Consider the following 21,725-nt stretch of genomic DNA (forward strand, 5'->3'; position numbering starts at 1 on the left):
CCTTCCTTCCTTCCTTCCTTCCTTCCTTCCTTCCTTCCTTCCTTCCTATACTTATTTTCCTGGTCCTTTCTCCCTTTTATCCCCTATCCCTTCTCCTCATCCTTGATTTCATATCCCAATTAATATGATTTAAATGTAACAGGAACCAAGAAAAACTCCATTTTGTCTATTCCTATTATTTTGTTGAATGACATGGCACTCAAACATTGCTCAAATAATACTGGGAGGAGGGTAATCATCCAGTTCCCCTTCTTTTACCACACCATTGGTGACAGTCTATTAGAATCACTTTGGTTCTTCTTGTGACAGAATTTTACTATGATTTCAATTTGCTAATTGATTCTTCAAATAATGTTGAAGAACACCAAACCCCCAGAAACTGTTTAAGGAAGACAATTTGAATGTCCTCCTACATATGTTTAAAGGGAAGAAAGGGGCTATAACAAGTACAGTAACAACAGCTGATTTTTATATAGTGTTTCAAGGTTTGCACAGCACCTTACATACATTATCTTCTTTTTTTTAACTTCATGAGAATCCCATTGTTATCCCAATTTTATAGATGAAGAAGCTGAGACTCAGAGAAGTTAGATGACTTACCCATGGTCACACAGCTAATAAGTACTGCAGGCAGGATTCAAACCCAGATCTTTGCTGATTCCAAGTACAGCATTCAAATGGAATAGGGGAAGTGAAAATGCTTTTTTCTTAGTTTTCGTAAACTGAATCTCAGTAATATGAAGAACAGCCCATTTTATAGGCTTATTTCTATATCTCAGTTCCTCAACATTTTAAAAATACTTGTCTTGACTGTAGCATCTCATAAGATATGTGGAAGTTGAAACTAGAATTACAGAAAAAATCTTTATGTTCTTCCATTTTTTTTCCAAATTGTGTTGGAATTATGAAATTAAAGCATAATTTTATATATTGTCTACCTCTAACTCTATCAGTATATAGTTAGATCAACATGCAAAATGGAGATGGTCATGTTCATGTTGTCTGGTTGAATAATTTTTTTCGAGGCACTCAGAAATTCCCAGAGGAGTGGCAATAGAAAAAAAATGTAATAGTCGAATATAGCAAAGGGAAAGTAACAAACTTGCAGCCATCTTTCATTTTCCTTTTTTGTGCAAGAGTACTTTGTTGAAACATCTGTAATAACTTAAAGGGACCTCTCTGAAAACTCTTAATAGTTATTTGAGTGATTACTTATTGTTTATAAAGATAGTAATAAAATCCAACCATCCCAAAAATAAAACTGAAATGAGGACAAATGCTATGGTCATAACTTTTGGTTCGCCCTCACCCCTTTCCTATCTTCCCCTCTCCACCCCTTCTTTAAAATTTGAGGGGGGTGAAGAGAAGAAATACCAGTTAAGAGAAGAGGGGTCATAGAGTGATCCTGCACTTTTTGTTCCCTCCTCTGTTTAATATCTCAATAGGTATTTTCATTTCTTCATATTGTTTGGGGAAACAAAGGTGTTTTGTTGTTCATTAAATCTTGAGGAAAGTTAAAAGTTAAAAAAATAAAATTAAGAAAGCAAACTAAGCAACTAAGAGCTTCTATAACTTTGAAAACCAATCTAGAGACAGATTCTATAAAAGTTTTTTGTTTGGCGATTTGATTAGAGTTTATCTCCCCAAAAAGGGAGGGAATAGATAATGCTCAATGATTATTTACACCAAGCATATAATTGCTAATTGTATTTGTAACTGTCATAAAGGATGTCATGCTCAGAATCCAAATGGAAGATGGCTTCTTTATAGGTGGTGAAGAGGGCCAATTACTGTTTCAGGATGACATTTTCCTGATTGCATGAAGCACCAGATACCAAAGGACTTTCTTTGATGAAATCCATAGCCAAACCAAAAGAGTTAAATGTTAACACTCTAAGTAGGAAAAGCTGAATGGTTTTAGAATAGCTATTGTTTATAGAGGTATATGTGTATTTATAATTATTATATTATAATATATATGTATATGTGTGTGTGTGTATACATATGTATGTATAGTAGGATGTCCACACACAAAGGACAGCCAATGAGAAGGGAGATGGGAAATGAAATGTGGTATAAGGGGAGCAATGCCAGTAAGGGCTACAGACAAGATCAAAATGGTGGTGCCACCTCCACTTTTCTCAGTGGTTTTTAATTTTCCTGACCTGGTTTAGGTTGTGACACAGAGTGGTGGTGATGGTAATGTCATCCACCCAGTTTTAAAGAGTGCCTGGTGGTGAGGAAGCCTCCAGACCCCAATACCTATGAGGAACTGTGGTTAGGGTTGTGGTAAGTGCAAAGGCCAGCACAGTAGTATTGGTGGCAGTGGCATCTCCTCACTCTCAGTTGCAGCAGCTTTCACTTGACCAAATTATGTGGTGATAGAAGCCTGATTTTGTAGACAGTCATGGCAGGCAGCAAACACATGGTGACAGAAGGTAGAATTGGAGCCTTCTTCACAAATAAGAGAGAAGCTGGAGGGTTGTGTGGAGAGGAGGTCTCTAATAATATCCATCCCTATGAGGGAATGAGGTGGGAGGACCAGGAAGGACAATGTTTTCAGTTCCATATAATAATTCCTGAGTCCCTCCAGGGCCTCTTCCCATGAATGCTTTTCTAAATAGTAAACTTTATTGATACCTTTTTACATCACCTTCCATCCCCAATGTATCTTTTCCTTTCTCCTTCCCCTTTTATCTTCCAGAGCATTCCTTATAGCAAAGAATTTTTAAAATAAGGGAAAAATAAGACATTCAGTAAAACTAATAAACATATTGAAAAAATAAATTGAATTAATTAAATGAAATTCAGTGTTCCATATCCATAGTCTCCCACCTTTGCAATGAAGGTATCTTCTCATATCTATAGTTAGGTCTATGTGGAGGAACTTTAACAAATATAATCTGATTTAGAATATCAGAAGGAAATTCTCCAAATGAGTTAATAGTGAGATGCTTAGGAATTAAGAATGAATCTTCATTCAAGAACATTGCCTCTGAAGGTAGATGAACTGGGTTTAAATCCCATCCCATACCCAGTGGGTAGTTAGTAATACCTGAGTGACTTTAGGCATGATTTGATCTTCACATGCCTCAATTTTTCTCCTCTGCAATATAAGGGGGTGGAAGCAGATGCCTTTGGAGGTACCTTCTGGCTCTGCACTTATGATCCTTTGATCCATCTGCCTTTGCTCACACCATCTCTCGTGCCTGAAATAGATACTCATCTTCTGTTCAAGGCTCTTTGTTCCTTTAAAAGCCAGTTCGGTTTCCACCTCCTCCATGAAGCATGCCCTGACTACCTTCCTCCCCCTTCTCTACTTTCTCAAGTTTCTTCTTGTTCTTTATATGTTCCTCTTTTTTGGTTTGGTAAAACTGGCACATTTCTGCTGGAACAATCTTTTAGAACCTAGGGATTCATCAGTGGACTGAGATGAGGAATTTAGCAGAAGTTTTAAAATCTGCCTAAATAGCCCAGATTATTTCAAGTAATTTTCATAATTTTCATGGTAAGACTTGTTAAATTTTTGTTTTGTGGGGAAAAAGTCATTTTCACTTTGTTTCTTTAAAAACGTCATTGATGGGGTTAAAAATGGTTTCCAATTTTTTTTTGCCATGAGGAACTGAGGCACATTGAACTTTTTATTTGTCAACAAAAGAAGCGTTTTGGATGGTCCAACTTTGAGACCAATTGCTGGCCCCTTTGTATTGCCCCACCTTCCTTCTTCTGCCTCTCCTCATCTTTCACTTCCTTATCTATTCTTTCTTTCCTTCTCATGACTCTCAGTGGAGGACTTTGTGCTTCCATGGATAGAACTTCTGTTTGTGACCTTCCTAACACCAAACAAGGAAGAGCCAGCAGCAAACCACAGCTGGGAGTGGGCTGGGGTGGTTCTTGGATAGGGAATAATCTGCAAGTCTCTGAGTATAGGGAAGAATGTTGGCATAGCTAGTGAAACTCAAACTAGGGTACATCCTTTGCGAAAAATTCTTTAACTGATCACTAAATGAATATCAAAAATCTACAATCATTTATGATTTTGTGACATCAAACATAATCATTATTTATTCTGTCAGTCAGCAAGTATTTTTAAGGGCTTACTCTGTGACAGACATTGTACAAAGGTTTCAGGGAGACAGAGACTGAAAAAAAAGAAGAAAGAAAAAAGAAAAGAAAAAGAAAGTGCCTGTTCTCAAGGTGTTTAACCTTTACCTGAGGAAATAACTTATGCATAAGTAAATACAAAGCATATGCCAAGTAAATATAAAACGATTTAGTGGTAGAGGCATTAGCAGCAGATGGAATCATGTAGAGGGTCATACACTGGAACTGAGTTTTAAGAGAAGTTAATGGATTCTAAGAAGTAGGAGGGGGGGACATTCCAGGTTTAGAGAACAATTATTTTTGCATAATTGTTTCATTTGTTTGTAATGAAGGGGTCACTGTCAGAGGAGGGTATACCTGAAAATTACTGTATTGTAAAAAAAAAAAAAAACTAAAAGCATGACTAAAACTTAGTCTAAAAAAGTTTATGATGCTTTATTCCAAAGGAGAATATTTGGTATAATTTTTGGATGACACTTGCTTTGGGGAGGTAATCTCTCCTTAAATTAGGTTTCAAAGGCCCCATTTAGTTATATTTCCATCTCCATTAGAGGTTTCCCTTCTCTGACCTAATTTTGATTTGTCCTTAAGTCTTTGTTGCCTTTGGGGGTTTTGTTGTTATTATTTTGTTGTTTAAGAGAGGGGTTCCAATCTAAGGTTTCATTGCTGTAGGGAACTCCTTCCTCCAATGCAAATTGGCAACTACTCTAATTTGCAGACTCAGATTGTTCCCCATGGCCTTGGAAGATTCCATTTCTCGTCCATGGTCACCGTCTGTGTCAGAAGCAGGATGTGAGCCTGGGCAGCCCTATGTGCACAATGCATGCAATGTGGCCTCAGACTGATACCTCAATTTTCAGCCTCATTGGACTTCTTCAGACCAGAAGACCTGTGCCTTAGCACTCTAGTTTGATGAGTTATTGTTACTGCCTGTCTTTCAGGTACAGGAGAGAGTGGCAAAAGCACATTCATTAAGCAGATGAGAATCATCCATGGATCAGGCTATTCCGATGAAGACAAAAGAGGATTCACAAAACTGGTGTATCAGAACATATTTACAGCAATGCAGGCTATGATCAGAGCCATGGACACACTCAAAATCCCATACAAGTATGAACACAATAAGGTAAGCTTTGCTATTTTTCTTTTAACACTTCGTCTAATAAAAACAATACTGCATTGCCAGTGGTCTTTTGAAAGTTTCTGAAACATAGAGAGATTTCTTGGCCTTCCCCAAAAAGCTATCCAGTGAACAGTGGGCTGCTTGTAGGGGATGTATTTTAATAGCCTGGTTATTTATTCATATTCTAGTGTCATCAGAGAAAGCCAGATGTGAATATATTATCATAAATGTGGTGGGCATGTTTCTTTTAGAGGTGCATTGTTGTTTTGGCTTATTAAATGGACATGAAGATGGTTGGTTTCCAGCTTGTGTAAGCCTGAACCCCAAAGTAAGGTTTAACTAATTTGAAACTGTGACACAAAATGGCTAAAGCCAGAAAACTTCAAAGAGAAGCTGATACCCTGTACACATCATTTACAAAGAAAGGAAAGCGTTTTAGGGCCATTGTGTCTGGTTTAATTTTAAACTTCCTAATTGGCTTTTCAGAGGGCAGCAGCCTCAATTTTCTTTCAGAGCAGTCCAGTCTCACATCTGTTTCTACCCAGATATACATATCATCTGTCAAACATGGTATCCCCAGCTACACTTGTGATAGTGGCACCTTCCAAACTAACTCTAGGAATGGTGAGGCAAGAAATACACATTTTTGAGCTTTTTATTTTTAAACAATAAAAAATAAATGTTGCAAGTATCTAGTAGCATGTTTATTAAGGAACAAAATTCTTTGTTTAGAAAGAAGTGGAGTAAGGACTATGATTAGATCAGACTGCAAGGAATTTTAGGACAAAACCTTTAAAGATATGATGATATCTAATGAGAGTTTAATGGAGGATGATGCGTGTGAATCCATACAAAGTAGCAGTCACAGAAGGCATAAAAGGTGTCATAATTCAGATTTTCCTATGGCATTTTGCCCTTTCTTGCCACCTTTACTCCCTACTTTGTATCATACTTACCTATGTACCTGTCATACTACTGCCAGGAGAATGTAAACTCCTTGAGGTTAAGATCTGCTTTTTCTTTTCTTTTCTTTTCTTTTCTTTTCTTTTCTTTTCTTTTCTTTTCTTTTCTTTTCTTTTCTTTTCTTTTCTTTTCTTTTCTTTTCTTTTTTTTTCTTTCCTTTTTTTTACTTTCCTTTGTTCCTTCTTTCTCTCTCTCTCTCTCTCTCTCTCTCACTCTCTCTCTCTTCATATTTCTACTGTCTGGAGGTAATATGAGTCAGGAAGATCTGGGCCTAATCCTTTCTCTTAAATGTACTGACTGTATGATCCTGGGTAAATCACTTTTAACCACCCAGGTTAAGGACTCTATGAAACTTTTTGAGACTATAACTTTAATAGCAACTCATGGAACTAATTTCTTGGCTGGAATTTCCCTTACTGGAAGTTCCCTACTTTAAGACACCAGCAATTCAGACCAAAAAAAATCTCTAGCATTTAGCAGTCATTTGGCACAGTGAATAGAACACCAGCCCTGGAGTCTGGAGGACCTGAGTTTAAATATGACCTCAGATACTTCATAGCTGTGTGACCCTGAGCAAGTCATTCAACCCTGTTTGCCTCAGTTTCCTCATCTATAAAATGAGCTGGAGCAGGAAATCGAAAACCAGTCTAGTATTTTTGCCAAGAAAACTCCAAATAGGGTCACATAGAGTCATACATGACTGAAACTATTCAGTGACAATAACAATCACCTAGCATAGTGTCTTGAATGTTAGGGGCTTAATACAAACTCATACAGACATTTGAATTTAACTGTGGGGTTTGTTGCCATTGCAAATGTCTTGTCTTGACCATCCTCATTTAAGATTTGGGAATAAGGTGGATAATTGTGTGTACATTTGTCTAGATTTACACAGCAAAATAGATGAGATCAGCCCAAGGTGATAGAGTCTTGCCTTTGAGTCATCTTCTTTCTAAATTAAGAAAATAGGATGGTTCCTTCTAGTGAAAATTCAGATACTCTATAGTATAGAGTAATCCTATACTGACATCAGAGATCATCCTGGAATTGATTCCTTGATAGCTTTGTGTTTGGCAGGAGCTGTTCGCATAGAATAAGCCAGAGAGAACGAATCACCTCTGATTAATAGGATATATTCTGTTACTTGGGAGATGTTTGAGTGTTATTGATCAAGCATTAAATTCTGGAAAGAATTAAGAAATGCTTGGTAATCTATAGTTAAGGATTAAGCTTCCTCTGACTTCTATGCAATTAGATGACCTCTGTGTTTCTGTGATTCTGTGAACTCTGTTCAGCCAGGGGAAATGAAAGATATGTGCAGGTGTAACCCCTTGGTATATAGTAGCACTGGTGATTCAATCCTAAAGGCAGAATTATAGGCAAAATGATGAAATTCCATCTACCTTGAACTTAAAGTACCGCTCAAAAGGCATTTCACATTTAAAGAAGAGAAAATCAGGATTTCCCCCTCTTCTTTTTCTATTAACTGGATATTTTCTCATATACTGTGACATCCTCCCATGTAAGCTTAATGCATTGTGATTACTCTTACCAAGTCTTATAGGAATACAGAGTTCATCCCAAGACAGCCTTGCTCATTAAAGATTAACAGCAACAAAAACAACAAAACTCTCAGGGAAGAAACTAAGAATGGAAGATTTCTCTAGTATTTTAAAAGTCTGTTTTGTGATGCCTATTTCCATTTATTCATTTGACTGAGTATGCCAAAGAGGACTGTCAAGGATGCTGAGTATTTGGGCCATTAGAACAGACTAGAGTAGGCTACCAAGTTCCCTGGGAACTAGACATTTAAAACTTAAGAATGGATTTTCTACTTGTCATATCTAGACTCTCCGTGTAGTTTCTGCCAAGTCATACTGCTATGATAGATTATATTTTTTTATTCAGTAACATTTGAGACAATCTTGAAAGGTTTCTTCTTTGATTATTAATAAGAACTCCCATTTATTCAGAACTATTTGAGAACTGGTTGCTGTGACTAAGTTATATTGTGACTCATTGAGAGACGATTCAGGTGAACCTATATAAACACAGAAAGTTGTTAGGAAGATATGAATCCTTGGTTGTTCTCATACATAGATAATTCTAGGAATTTGAGGCATTTGGTTCCAGAGAAAAGGGATCAGTGCTATTTATTATATTTGCTATTATTTTGGTATGAACCTGTAAATTTCACTGATGTGGGGAGATCTTTGGCTAATTCAAAGTGGCAACTGTTTTGCATCTTGGAGAGTTTCCTGGGGGCACTGAGAAGTTTCTATTTCCCAACTGTTTGTAAAAATTCTTCTAGCTGTAGTATCTGCCAAGAAAGGCATAATAATCTATTGTTAAAATTTCTAAACATCTAGATATGGACCATGTTCCAAACTACTTTGTGACTTGACAAGGTATATAATGATTTTCCATTCCTTAAATTGTTTAACTCTGCCTATGGAAGTACCTTAGTCACTAAGGTTATGATTACTGCTACCATGATGCCCTACAATGCCCAAATGTATTTTGTGTTCCATATTTAATCTACACAGACTCTGCAAATCATAACCTCTCACTGTCTTAATAAATGGTTGTTGCCAAAATTTAATCACGTGGTGACCAATCTCCTGGTAATGAGCTGGATTTAGCTAAGTTGCTAAGTTTAGCTAAAGTTCCTTGAATGACAAACTCGTGGTCTGTCCTTAGGCACATACTCAACCAAGGCCTTTCTAGCTTGGTAGAACTTCCAGAGCATGAATTTTGGGGGTATAACTGCAGGAGGTCAAGGAAATCTTTATGCTATCATGAGGCATCAGAGTAGGAACTTAATGAAATATTTTTTGGTTTTCAAAGCTGAGAATAAGACTAATAAAATCTTAATGAAGTTTATAAATAGCTGAATGCCAGGCCTGTAGGCCCGAATTTGTTGACCTGTTTAATTTAATTTAGGAAATTTTTATTGAGCTTACTGTATCCCTAGCAGTGTTAGATATTTTGGGAGATACAAAGAAGTTTAGTCTACCTGTAAGGAGTTTGTAATCTATTTTGAGAAACTTAACATACATATGTCAAAAAATTAATAATATCTGAGCTGAATAAAAATTCAGTTAAAAACTTTCACTAAACACCAGTCTATATGCAATGGCATTATTCCAGGAGTTGAGGATATATACAAAAATAAAACCTAAACTCTGATAAGTATGATATTAGGAAAATTGAGGAGGGAAAGAAAATTTAACAAGTGGGGAAATCAAGGAAGGCTTCATAAAGGAGGGGCCACATGAATTGAGCCTTGAAGAGGGAAAAAAAGATTCTGAGGGAATGGGATGAAGAAGGGAAATCATTTATTTCAGGTACAAGGGTCATATTGTACAAATTCAGAGAGTTGGACAATCAAGTTTAAGGAATAGTTAATATTACAGTTTGGCTAGAAAATAGACTTTCAAATACATTTGAAAAGGTTGATAGCAGCTAGATGGAAGAATGCTTAAATGCCTGGTCTGGTTGAAAGAGGTCTGCCATATCCTAAAGGCAATGGACATCCACTGGATTTTTGCACTTGGAGGGTGATGTAATGAAATCTGAGTTTTAGATGAGTGGAAGATGGCTTGGAGAATAGAGAGATTTGAGGAAGAGGAGGCCAATTAAAATGCTCTTTGAGTAGTACAAACTACCCTAAGGTGATTAGAGTCTTAAGTAGGATTGTGTTTATGCGAGTGAAGTGACAGGAGCAGATACTGAAGAAGGTTTGGATGAGGAATTCACAAGGCTTGGCAAGTGCTTGGATATAGGGGTGAGGGAAGGGGAAAAGGCAGGGATTATTATGAGGTTAAGAACCAGGTGACTGGGAGCTTATGGTCTTCTAATCCAAAAGGGAAGTTTGGAGGAAAGATTGATTTATGATGGGAAAGACTGATTTTGATGAGAAAATGAGTTCACCTGTAGATGTGTTGAATTTGAAAAGATTCTGGGACATCTAAGAATACATGTCCAACAGATGATGCATGACTAGAGTCCAGGAAGAGATTAGGGATATCTATGTATCTGTATGTATGTATATATCGATATAGATATATGTGTATATATTTTATAAATGTTTGTATATAAAATATATATAGATACATATGTGTATGTATATTATCTATGTAAAGATGATACAATGGCTTCTTAATATTTTGATAGTTTTGTATGTCTTTTAATGCAATTACTTGTTGGCAACTATAACTGAGTCGGAGTACTGACCAACTTTACAACAACTGAAAACATTCAGTTCTGGTTAGTAAGCATGTAATTAAAAAAACATAAACAACATCTTTTAGCAGGGTCTTGTACATAGTAGGTACTTCATAAACTAGACAGTTTACTTGTTGAATTCAGTTTTTTATTGCTGCACCACCATATCCACTCTGGATTCAAAGACAAATGATTTTTTTTTACCAAAATGTCATGGCTTGTGTATTGAAATAACTGTTTAAAAACATATCAAGGCATTAGTATTTATTTTTGCTGCAAAGTGATTTTGAGTTGTGAATGTGATGTGCCAAAATATTGGCATTACTTTTGTTTCTGCTTGAATATGAAATTGGCCATAGGAAATCAGAAGAAACAAAGGTAATGGTAGTTGGGGAATGTAACACAGACTCTCTTTATGCACTATGCTACATTCTAGGAATTATTAATTCCTGGACTGGGTACTAATGAATTTTCAAGTATTGTCAGAAGTAAAGGCCCTAACTTTGTATCAAATTTTGCATCTGAGATTGCCCGTAATCATAAGCAGTTATGAAATACGTGAAATCTAAAGAATCTAGATTTTTAAAGGAAAGGAACAGATGTGTGCCCTTCTCTCCCACTTCCTTTATACCCCTGAACTTTGTTGCTTTATTTATTATTTTTGTTTTGGAGGGGGGAAGGTAGGGCAATTGGGGTTTAGTGACTTGCTCAAGGTCACACAGCTTGTCTCTGTCTGTGTCTGTGTGTGTGTTAAATGTCTGAAGTCGGATTTGAACTCAGGTCCTCCTGACTCCAGGGCCAGTGCTCTATGCCACCTAGCTGCCCCCTTTGTTGCTTTATTTGTCTTGAGTTTGGACTTATTTCTAATTCTTACTTAACATTTTCCCTTACTAACTACAGGATCAAGAACTATCAATAAAAGTAGTTAAGTATTATGCACTTAGCCAAATCAAGTCAACAGACCTTTATTAAGTTTATAGTAGGCAACTAGGTGACATAAAAGGTAGCCAGAAGACACAGTGGATATATAGTGAACAGAGAGGTGGGCCTGGAGTCAGGAAGACCTGAGTTCAAATACTGACTCATGCACTCACTAGCTCTGTGACCTTGGACAATTCCCTTAACCTCTGTCTCAGCTTCCTCAGCTGAAAAATGAGGACAATAATATCCTCCTTTGCGGGGAAAAAATAAAATGAAATAAAAATAAAACCCCTATTTCATGCCAAACTATAAAAGAGAATAACATTGAGCATCAAATGATATATTTGCACTACCCAAGAACCTGGAATATAGTAGGCACTTAATAGATGCTTATTTCTCTTTCCCTCTACACATGACAATGAACTTTGTTTAGTTCAGGTTATTTTTCAGAAGAATCCATGCTTAGTTACGACATGTTATGGTAACTTGTCCTGTCCTCATAACTTTTTCTGACTTATTCTTGCCTCACAGATTTTGCCACTTAGGTTGGCTATTAATAAAAAGAGAAATTTAAAATACATGGAAGCAATCAACATTGCTGTGGATCTGTCATTTATATCAATAGCTTTAGAAAGATGATGTAATGGATTTGAACCTCTCTGAACTCTTAGAATATCTGTTGTTGGTACCATTCACATAGTACTCATGGTCGACTGCCTTTTACTGTTATTTTTTCACATGTATGTGCTCCCTTGCCCCTAACAGGATTGTTCAGGGGAATAAACCTTGAGGACGGGAACCATGTCTTATAATCCCTGGTGTCCCCCCACAGTACATAGCCTCAGTGACAAGCATGAAAAGGTCTCTGGCTACTTTGCTAATCAAGGAAAGAGAAAATATAATAATATTCTTATTATTTTTAAGAATAATAATGTAGATACCTTCTTCTCCAAGGAACCCAACTAATCCACACATATCCCAGAAATCTGGCATCAATTCCATTTTCAAAAGCTAAGCTTTTCTTTTATGCTGTACTAGTTTTTACACTTAGACACAAAAGTCCTTATAAACCCCAGCTTCTTAATCACCTACACTGAAACATGATTTGCAGTCCATCCTAGAGGAGGAAAAACTCATATCTGATACCTGAGTTTCCCTTGAAGTACCTGTTATGCTTCTAATAGATACTTTTTTGGAAGGGACATCAACCAACGCATCTCAATTCTCTTGCCTTCTCTAAGTCCTTTAGAGGTTAAAGAGGACAACGTGGAAACAGGTATTCAAGCTACTAGTATTTCTGACAAACCAGGAGGTTCCCTGAAGCTGTTATTCTATGCACAAGAAAAAACTGGATAGAACTGTCCCCTAGTAAATTTCAGAAACTCAGCTCATAATTCTTCATGCTTTTGAACTCTGTGCAAGAAATTATCATAATAATATATCAATCAATACATTTTCTCATTTTAAAGAAATACCAAAAGGCTTAATTAAATTTTTATACTTCTACCCTTCATAATGGAGATAATGAAAGCAGCTCTACTAAACAAGCTCAAAAAATACTTGTTGATTGAGTTTAATATTCTTTTTTTTTTTTTAAAGCAATTGGGGTTAAGTAACTTGCTCAAGGTTACACGGCCAGTTATTTCTGGGTGTGGTGCTAAGTATCAGAGCCCGGATTCTATCCCAGGTCATCCTGACTCTGGGGCCGGTGCTCTTACTCACTGTTCCACCTGGCCACCCCTAAGCAATTGGGGTTAAGTAACTTGCTCAAGGTTATATGGCCAGGTGTTTCTGGCTGGGTGCTAAGTGTCTGAGCCTGGATTTGATCCCAGGTCATCCTGACTCTGGGGCCGGTGTTCTTACTCACTGTGCTACCTGGCTGCCCCTTTAGTTTAATATTCTTGTCGAGGGTGAAGATATGTGGCTGGTTTATTTTTTTTAAGTAATAGCTCATATTTTCTTCAAACTATGAATCCTGGATATGCTTTAGGAGGAATGACAAGGACTTAATCCTTGGTACCTTTGAAATCCAGAAAAAGTAAATATAATATGTTAATACGTCAAGGATCTATTATACTGTATGGGAATGCCATTCACCAACTGAATCCATCTGTAAATTAGTGAATCAATCTTAAATAGTTGCCCATCAGTGATTTTCTTTCTCCTTTGCTCTCCCTCTTGATCCTTCCCTCCCTTTCTCTGTCTCTGTCTGTCTCTGTCTCTCTCTTCCTCCCTCCCTCCCTCCCATCTCCATCCTCTGCTATTATTATGTAGCTTTGCTAAAGAAGATTCACGGTCAATTTTCAAAAGAAAAATGAAATTAGGATACTAAAGTAAAAGCTACTCCTCCTTTAAAATGAGATAGCATATGTTAAGCCCTTTGCAAACCTTGATACACTATATAAATGCTATTATTATTGATTATTATCACTACTTTCATTTCAATATCAGTTAAATTTTTGTTGGAACACCTTTTCCATTTTGGAGCTTTATTTTTCAATAGGGGCAAGGAGAGTTTAGAGGGAATTGAAGGAAAAACCCAAAACTGGTCATTTACTAAGGCTAATAGTGGGATTAATTAACCTAGAATCTTAAGAAGGCATGAGTAAATAGAAATTCACATTGAAAGAGAATAATGACCAATAGTTCTCCACATTCACTGAGGAAACCAAGAGAAAGTAAGCACTAAAAGTTCAGCGTGAGAAATTTAGGTTAGTTCTATGCTGAACTTAGGTTGGAATGTACAGACAGCTTTATTGAAAGTGACAGGACTAATGCACAGATTGGTTGTGAAATCTTCCTCTCTCCAGAACTTTAAAAATAGGCTACCTTGTTATCATGTGAAATGCTTTAAGGTTGATCTCAGGGGTAGAAAGTATGGGTTACATTAATTTCAAGTTCATTTAATTTTCTTCTTCTGTGAATCAAGAGCTATAGACAAGAGATTATTGATACTGTAATTATATGGCTGTAATTCAAAGGTTTTTCACTTTGACTTTCTTTTGGATATTTTAGAAGAACTATGTAATTTTAACTTTGGATGAAATTTAAATTATCTAAACATTTAGTGATTATAAGCCCCCAACCTTCGCTCCACAGAGAATTTTCTGATCCATATCTTACTTTTCTTTAAAGTATTTTATATTATATTTAACAAATGGCTTAAAACACACACACACAAACACACACATACATGCACACGCACACACACATGCACACACACATTTTTGTCCTTATTCCAGAGTCACCTTTTCCTTTTATAGGAGTAAACTTTCCGTTGTCTACTAATGCAAATCTTAGAAGAAAAATTCTGGTTTAATATAATAATATTAATAATAACAATGATAAACAGCAGTTATGTAACATTTTAAGGTTTATAAAACACTTTACAAACATTATCTCATTTAATCTTCATAATAGCCCAAGGATATAGGTGCTATTATTATCTCTGTTTAACAAATGAGGAAACTAAGGTAAATTGAGTTAAAGGATCACATAATTAGTAAGTGTCTGAGGCCTGATTTAGGCTAAGATCTTGCTGATTCCAGGTTTAGCACTCTCCCTACTGTACCACTAGCCTCGCCTTCAAGCTGGTATATAAACTCTGACCCTGACATGGGCATATCATTTCATTCTCTCTTCAGTATACAGCTGGATCGATCATCTGATCAGTATTGTTTCTGTGCTTCTTTGAGCATTCAGGACGACTTTTTCCCAAACCCGTTCTTACCCACTAGTTATCCATAGCTGTTGCTGTTTTTCAATAGTCTGTCTACTTGGAAGCTGTATAAAAAATAAAACAGAAACACAATATTATCTCTTGCTTTTAATGGCAAGAATGAAGATCCTAAGATAGCACAGTACAGTGAAAAGAGCATTTAACTTTGGAGTTATTTCTGGTTTTGAAACCTGAGTTCAAATTCCCCTTTGAACTTACACTCAACTTCCTTGGACCCAGTTTCTTCAAATGAAAAATGAGGGTGCTGTATTAAATGACCTCAGAGGTCTCTTCTGGCTCTAGTTCTGTGATCCTAAAATCTTAGGCCCCATTTCATGTGCCCTGGATAAGGTTGCATCAACAGTTAGTTCTTAGGGTGTAGACTATGGAAAATGAGCTTTAAGTGTTAATTATCTGCGCTGTGACCCCCTGAGTTCATTGCTTTGCATTTAGTATCTCAAGGGAAACAGAGCAATGGGCTTTCATAGATTTTCCTTTCCTAATGGGCAGATTGTAGAAAGCAATGTCTAATTGCTAACATTGTTATGGTTATTTCAAGCATCATCACTTTCTCTCTATGGCCTAACTTTCTTTTCTCCTTAAGGTGTCTATGTTAGTCACAGAGCTTAATAATAACACTTTAATTTTTCTCGGTTTACTAATATGGCATTTTTATTACTGGTTACCTCATTTAGGAATGGTCAGGGAGCTGCTCCATGGTTTTGTAATCACTTAGACTTAGGACCATATTCCTTCTTCATGCCTCACATGGAACTCCCAATGCCATCAGTGAGAGCTGGACTGAGTGAAATAGGACTCTAATAAGTTATTAAACTTTACAGAATATGCATTCATTTTCTGCCAACCTCTGTTTAGAGCCTCCAGAGGACTTTTCTTCTCTGTGATCTTCACAACCTTAGAGGATCAGAAAAGTTGAACAAAGTTATCTAAATTTTTTTTCCTCTTTGTTTTGTGCTTTCCAACTTTGTGGAAGTCTGTTGTCTAAAGTAGTATCCCAAACCAAATTAAAATGTAATTGAGAAATGTTTAACAAAACAAATAAACACGATACAAAACAGATAATATTAATCTGTCATTTTCTATGTCAGTAGAGGATGAGATGACCTCTGAGTTCTTTTCTGTCTCTCTTTAGAAACTTCATGTCTAATATACCTATTCTCAGCTAAACCATACTGCTTTAAGTTGAAGAAAAAATGATAACAATAATGATGATAATGATATATATATATCAGGTAAATTTAAAGATAAGTTCTTCTATATAATATGAAGATGTTGTTGAACTATTGTTATTAGACCATGGGGACTTTTGAGACATAAGAATATGAGTAATTTTTCAACAATTTTCCCAGTTGTAGCTATTTTAATTCATCTGCATTTTATAGGCATTTCTTTTGACCAATCAATCAATAGTAATCTATTAAGTGCTTATTGTGCTAGTTACTGGAGGGGATGCAAAGAAAAGTGAAATCATCTCTGATCTAAATCAAGAAGCTTACATTGTATCAAGAGTAACAGTATAGGGGGCTGCCAGGTGGCTCAGCGAGTAAGAGCACCGGCTCCAGTGTCAGGATGACCTGGAGATCGAATCCCGGGCTCAGACACTCAGCACCCACCCAGAAACACCTGGCCGTGTAACCTTGAGCAAGTTACTTAACCCCAATTGCTTATAAAAAAAAAAGAATAACAGTATAGATTTATAAAATGGCAGACTAAGCTGGGACGATGGAAAAGAGTTCTCTTCTTCATCATGCTAAGTGCTCTGAATAGAAATAGAATGTAGCAATGTTGGCCCCACTTTTATCATGCCTCAGTCCCCTTTTCTAACCACCCTAGGTGAGGTCATGGCATTGGAAATTCAGGGTTCACCATCCTTTATTTGGTTGTTTGACATATGAGTTGATGGAATGTTCCACTGACTCCTACCCCCAACTATGGACCCAAATGTGCCTGGATAGCAATTGTCCAAAACCTTTGCTTGGTTTCTCACACAGCAACTCTGACCAAGAATCAACAAACGCTTAGACTCCAGACCTCAGCTATGTGTGATGGCTATTCATGAGAATAATATACCTGAATGATTATATGCATATTTTAGAGCAAACAGTTGTTTTGGCATAAAACATAAGGATGAGATATGTCTGTGGTGTTTAAAAGGGACAAAATGGGAATTGATAAATATTTCTTGAGTTGATTGAATTAGGGTTCCTCCTTGTTTATTCTTTCATCACAGAGAAGCACATCAAAGGGTTGAATTCCATTATGGAAGGGTGGCCAATAAATTGTCTCATTTCTATCTTTTCCAGTAGTCTCCAATGGAAATACCTGTGATCAGTAATAGATGCTACAGAAACAAGAATAAAATCAAAACAACTCTAATTTTCTAATAAATAATTATTTGTGAAATTTAGTAAATATTTGTGAAAGTAAATTGAAAGGAAAGAAAATAACAAGAAAACTCTGCTTTACTCCATGTGAAGATTTGTACAAATTATTTTAATCATGGTTCTTATTTTCAGAGAAACATGATGAGGAGAGGGCAAACCAGGAGTGAGTCTACAGGAGGTCTAGCACAACCATGCTGAGTAGTGCTAAGGGTATTTAGAGAGTAGGGGAAGAGTCTAGTAGTGGGGAGTGTAACCAAGAATTATGATGGTAAATCCCCCTACCATTTTCCCGCTAAAGTATAGGCTAGATCATTTTACTCTCTTGCTAGAGGAGCTCTACTGGCCCCCTATTGTTTTTAGGATAAGCATTTGTAAAAGTGCCTTTTTTTGACATTTAAAATCACAATCTAACTCCAGCCTACTTTTAGATGTTTATTAGATATCATTCCCCTTCACTCTATTTTCTTTTCTTTTTTTTCTTTTTGGAGAAGGGAAGGCAGGGCAATTGGGGTTAAGTGACTTGCCCAAGGTCACACAGCCAGTAAGTGTTAAGTGTCTGAGGTTGAATTTGAACTCAGGTCCTCCTGACTCCAGGGCCAGTGCTCTATTCACTGCTGCACCTCACTGCCCCTACCCTTCACTCTATTTTCAAGTAAAACTGACCTGCTTTCTGTTCCTCCCACTCAGCATTCTATTTCCCATCTTTGTTTCTCATGCCCATAATGCACTCCCTCTTCACCTTCAGCTCTTAAAATCCCTCCCTTCCCAAATTACTTTGTATTTACCTTTACTTATATGTGTACATGTTGTTCTTTCCAATTGAATGTAACCTCCTTGAGGGTAGGGATGATTGAGTTTTGGTTCCTGATTGCATAGCAACCAGCACAGACCCTGGTGTATAGTTGGCCCTTAATAAATTTGCACTGAATGAATAAATGACTTGAAACTAGTAATTCAAAATGATACTGTGAGGATGATTCAGCATAATATGACACCACTAAGTCTGATTTTGGGCCAGATTAAAACCCTGGCTAGATCATCTGGAAAACAGTTTAATAGTACCTAGATTCTGAAAAATACCTCCTAACAAAAAACAACCTTACCTCAATGCCATTCAATAAATTACTAAAAAGGTAGTGTCATACCCTACAAAGAATATTAAATTCAGAGTCAAAGGACTTGGGTTTCAGATTATGACAGCTTTTTTGCTGCCTGTGTGATCTTGGGAAATTATTTAATATTTTTGTGACCTCTATTTCATCATCTGTAAAATGAGGGGGTTAGATTAGATGACCTCTTAGGTCTTTTCCAGCTCTAAATGTTGGATCCTCTGACCTATGACAAATCTGATTCTATTCTCACTCAAAACCAAACTCCCCCTCCCCACACACACCCAAGTTCTGAGGCTTTTTCTGGAAGACTTCACAATCTTAAGGGGAGACATGCCATATAAACAAATCTGGGAGATTTTTAACAATGGACTTTCATAACAGAGCCATCCAAACAGAAGAATAGGGCTGCAATGAACTCTTTTTCAACTACTCCTAGCAACTATAGTAGATACACATCGACTAGTTTAGCTTATTTCAGTAGGAAGTTGGAAAGTTGATGACTTGAATGCTCCTGATTAACTCTTGGGAGATCATTAAAAAGCAAACAAACATAATCTCACTCTTTTAGCTCTGAATTACAGACCTTTTAAAAAAATTTGAAGTGATGCCTTTGTTTCTAATTAGGGAGAAAAACAACTTAATTAAAATGAGAGGATGAGGTAGAGAAAGACGTCCAAGGGACCCTTTTGGGATACAAGGAATGCCTATGTTTTTCCTTTCCTGTTCATCATTTTACTCTTGTCCTTGCATTTTCTTTTTATTTCTAACATATATTACGAAGAATTAATAGATGGTATAAAGTTCTTGTTTTTGTAAGAATTATGTCCTTTCCTCATTTTATCTCCACATTGATACACACATAATACATATACCTGCTACATAAATATGCTTTTAAATTATATTTCTTAACACATTCTTACACATTTCACCCATGTATAATTGTATATGCAGATATAGGTAAAAATAAAAAAATCTACTTATCAACAAACTAATGTGCTTTTATAGAATAAAAAACAATATTTTTGTCATATACCATATTACAGTCATGCAAATTTCTTCATTAGAGACCTTAAAAGTATAATTACCTGATATATGTAAAACTCCATTTATATAAACACAGTATACATGATATCTTTCTGACTTTAATTTCTAATATGCATTTGCTAAAAAAGGATTTAAATATATTATTCTTATTACTATTTAACAACAAGTCTAGACTCATATGCATTTTAACTGTGTGCATTGCTGTAATTGTTCAAAATAAGTACAGGAGTTGACATTTTTTTACTGAAAGATACCAAAAAGCCTACCAACCTCCCTGAGATACACAGTGTTATTAGACTGATAAGTATGCTATCTCCTTGCATAATTCACACTTCCTTTGTGGTAAAAACTGTAACGGTTTTGAGATGTAAAGACTTTGACAAAGGATAGATACCTTTTTCTCTGGGGAGAGAACAGTGATTTTGTTGTCATTTTCCAATCATTTATCAGATTATCTTTGTGTTTTTTTTCAGACTCTGGTCTACCCTTTAATATCCTGTTATTCATTTTTTGCCATTCTGATGCATTATTAGTCAGTTGACAACTTTTCTTGAGTTCTTACTGTCTTCAGAGCATTATAACAGGCACCATAGGTGGGAGGGCTAGAATGCGTAGTCCTGATGCTTTAGGTAACAACAATACAACTGTGAATGCAAAATATCTGCACCAGGTTTAGTTTAAAATTGAGTTTGTATAATCCAGCATGCTTTTTCCAGCCCATGTGGGAGAAGGTTCTTTTCCCAGGATGCCCTCCTTTTCTGTACTTCCTGTCTTGCCTTCTTTTCATGCCCCCAACCTTCTAACATACACAAAGAACAGTTAGGATATTCTTGACTTGAATTAAGATTGCTTTACCTTCTTCTCTTTCTCTTCCATGGAGAATTAGATGTTGGTGGTAGTGGTGGCAAGGTAGGGGAAGGGGCCCGACTTGTTAACTTTAGAGGGTAGCCTTGGCAGGGAATATGGTGTTCTCTCACTGCGTGTATCCATTCTCTACCTTTCATCTATTAGGGCACTGAGCCATAAATTATCTTCCCTAGAGCAGTTAGAAACAGATTCCATCCTCCCTCCCCCCGAGAGAGGCAGCGAGAATTCCGATCCTGACTTACATGACCCTAAGCAAGCGCTGTCCTGTGGCTGTGAGCAACTTTGTGCTTCCGTTTCTTCCTTTGTCAAAATGATGATGAGGACGAGATAAACTAATCTCCAAGGAGATATTGAGGCCTGACTTTCTATGATCTCCTGTTTCACAAGGGTTCTTACTGTTCTGTAGTGTAATGATTGATTTAGTATTTACAGGTCTTTTCAAAGTACTCAGAAGGGTTAGCCTTTAGCAGGAACCAATAAAATATTGAAGTCAGAAACTACCCTCTCCAGTTTCAGGAGACACATGTGAGAGCAGGCATGGTAGTGGCCATGTAGGATGTTTAAAAAATGTAATATGGAATGTTGACAAAGCTTAAGGAAAATGATAATTATAGGTGATATGAATTCGACAAAACATGTCCTTTGGCTGTAAATGATATTCTGATCACATAATAAGTCTGACATATTTATAAGATTGTCTGACTTGATCAGTGAAGGCTAGAAAATATTCTTTATTTTGGTCTCCTTAAACAGATTGCCATCACAATCAAGAGAGAGAAGTGGGAATTTTGTCTATATAACTGATGTGTTTGATTGCTGTCATCTGTCTTTATCATTGCTGTATTATTCCTTTGCGATTTGGGGGTTTTGACTATGTGTGTTTAATTTGAAAATTATGGGTCAGTACTTCATAGGAGTGAATTAAAGACATATGGTAGCTGGTATGGTAACACCAAGAAGCTTGGATGTGAGGAATCATAATAACTCATGTACTCCAATTTTGGGAGAGTTGTACACAGTGCTTCTGAAACAAGAGTTGTACACAGTGCTTCTTTCACAACAGCCTTGTGAGACAGGAAATATAAGCATTATTGTTCCCGGTTATATAGAAGAGAATTTCAAGGCTCAGAGAGGCAAAGGGAGACTTATGATGCTTTTGGTCACACAGTAAGTGTCAGAGCTAAGATTTTGGTGTGTGTGTGTGTGTGTGTGTGTGTGTGTGTGTGTGTGTGTGTGTGTGT

The 21,725-nt window shown here is 36.5% G+C and overlaps 1 protein-coding gene across 1 annotated transcript in view; it reads left to right on the top strand.

Moving 5' to 3' along the window:
- The window catches only part of LOC138175163 (guanine nucleotide-binding protein G(q) subunit alpha), a 427,316-nt gene that overhangs the window by 137,956 nt on the left and 267,635 nt on the right, over window positions 1-21,725 (top strand). The window contains exon 2 of the mRNA XM_069105568.1: window positions 5,046-5,230. Within this exon, the coding sequence (XP_068961669.1) occupies window positions 5,046-5,230 (185 nt within the window). The remainder of the gene's footprint in view (window positions 1-5,045; window positions 5,231-21,725) is intronic.

Source organism: Petaurus breviceps, unplaced genomic scaffold (genome assembly GCF_028583685.1).
Source record: "Petaurus breviceps papuanus isolate PSGF00001 unplaced genomic scaffold, PetGlider_PUasm1.0 138, whole genome shotgun sequence".
In the NCBI taxonomy this organism is placed as follows: domain Eukaryota; kingdom Metazoa; phylum Chordata; class Mammalia; order Diprotodontia; family Petauridae; genus Petaurus; species Petaurus breviceps.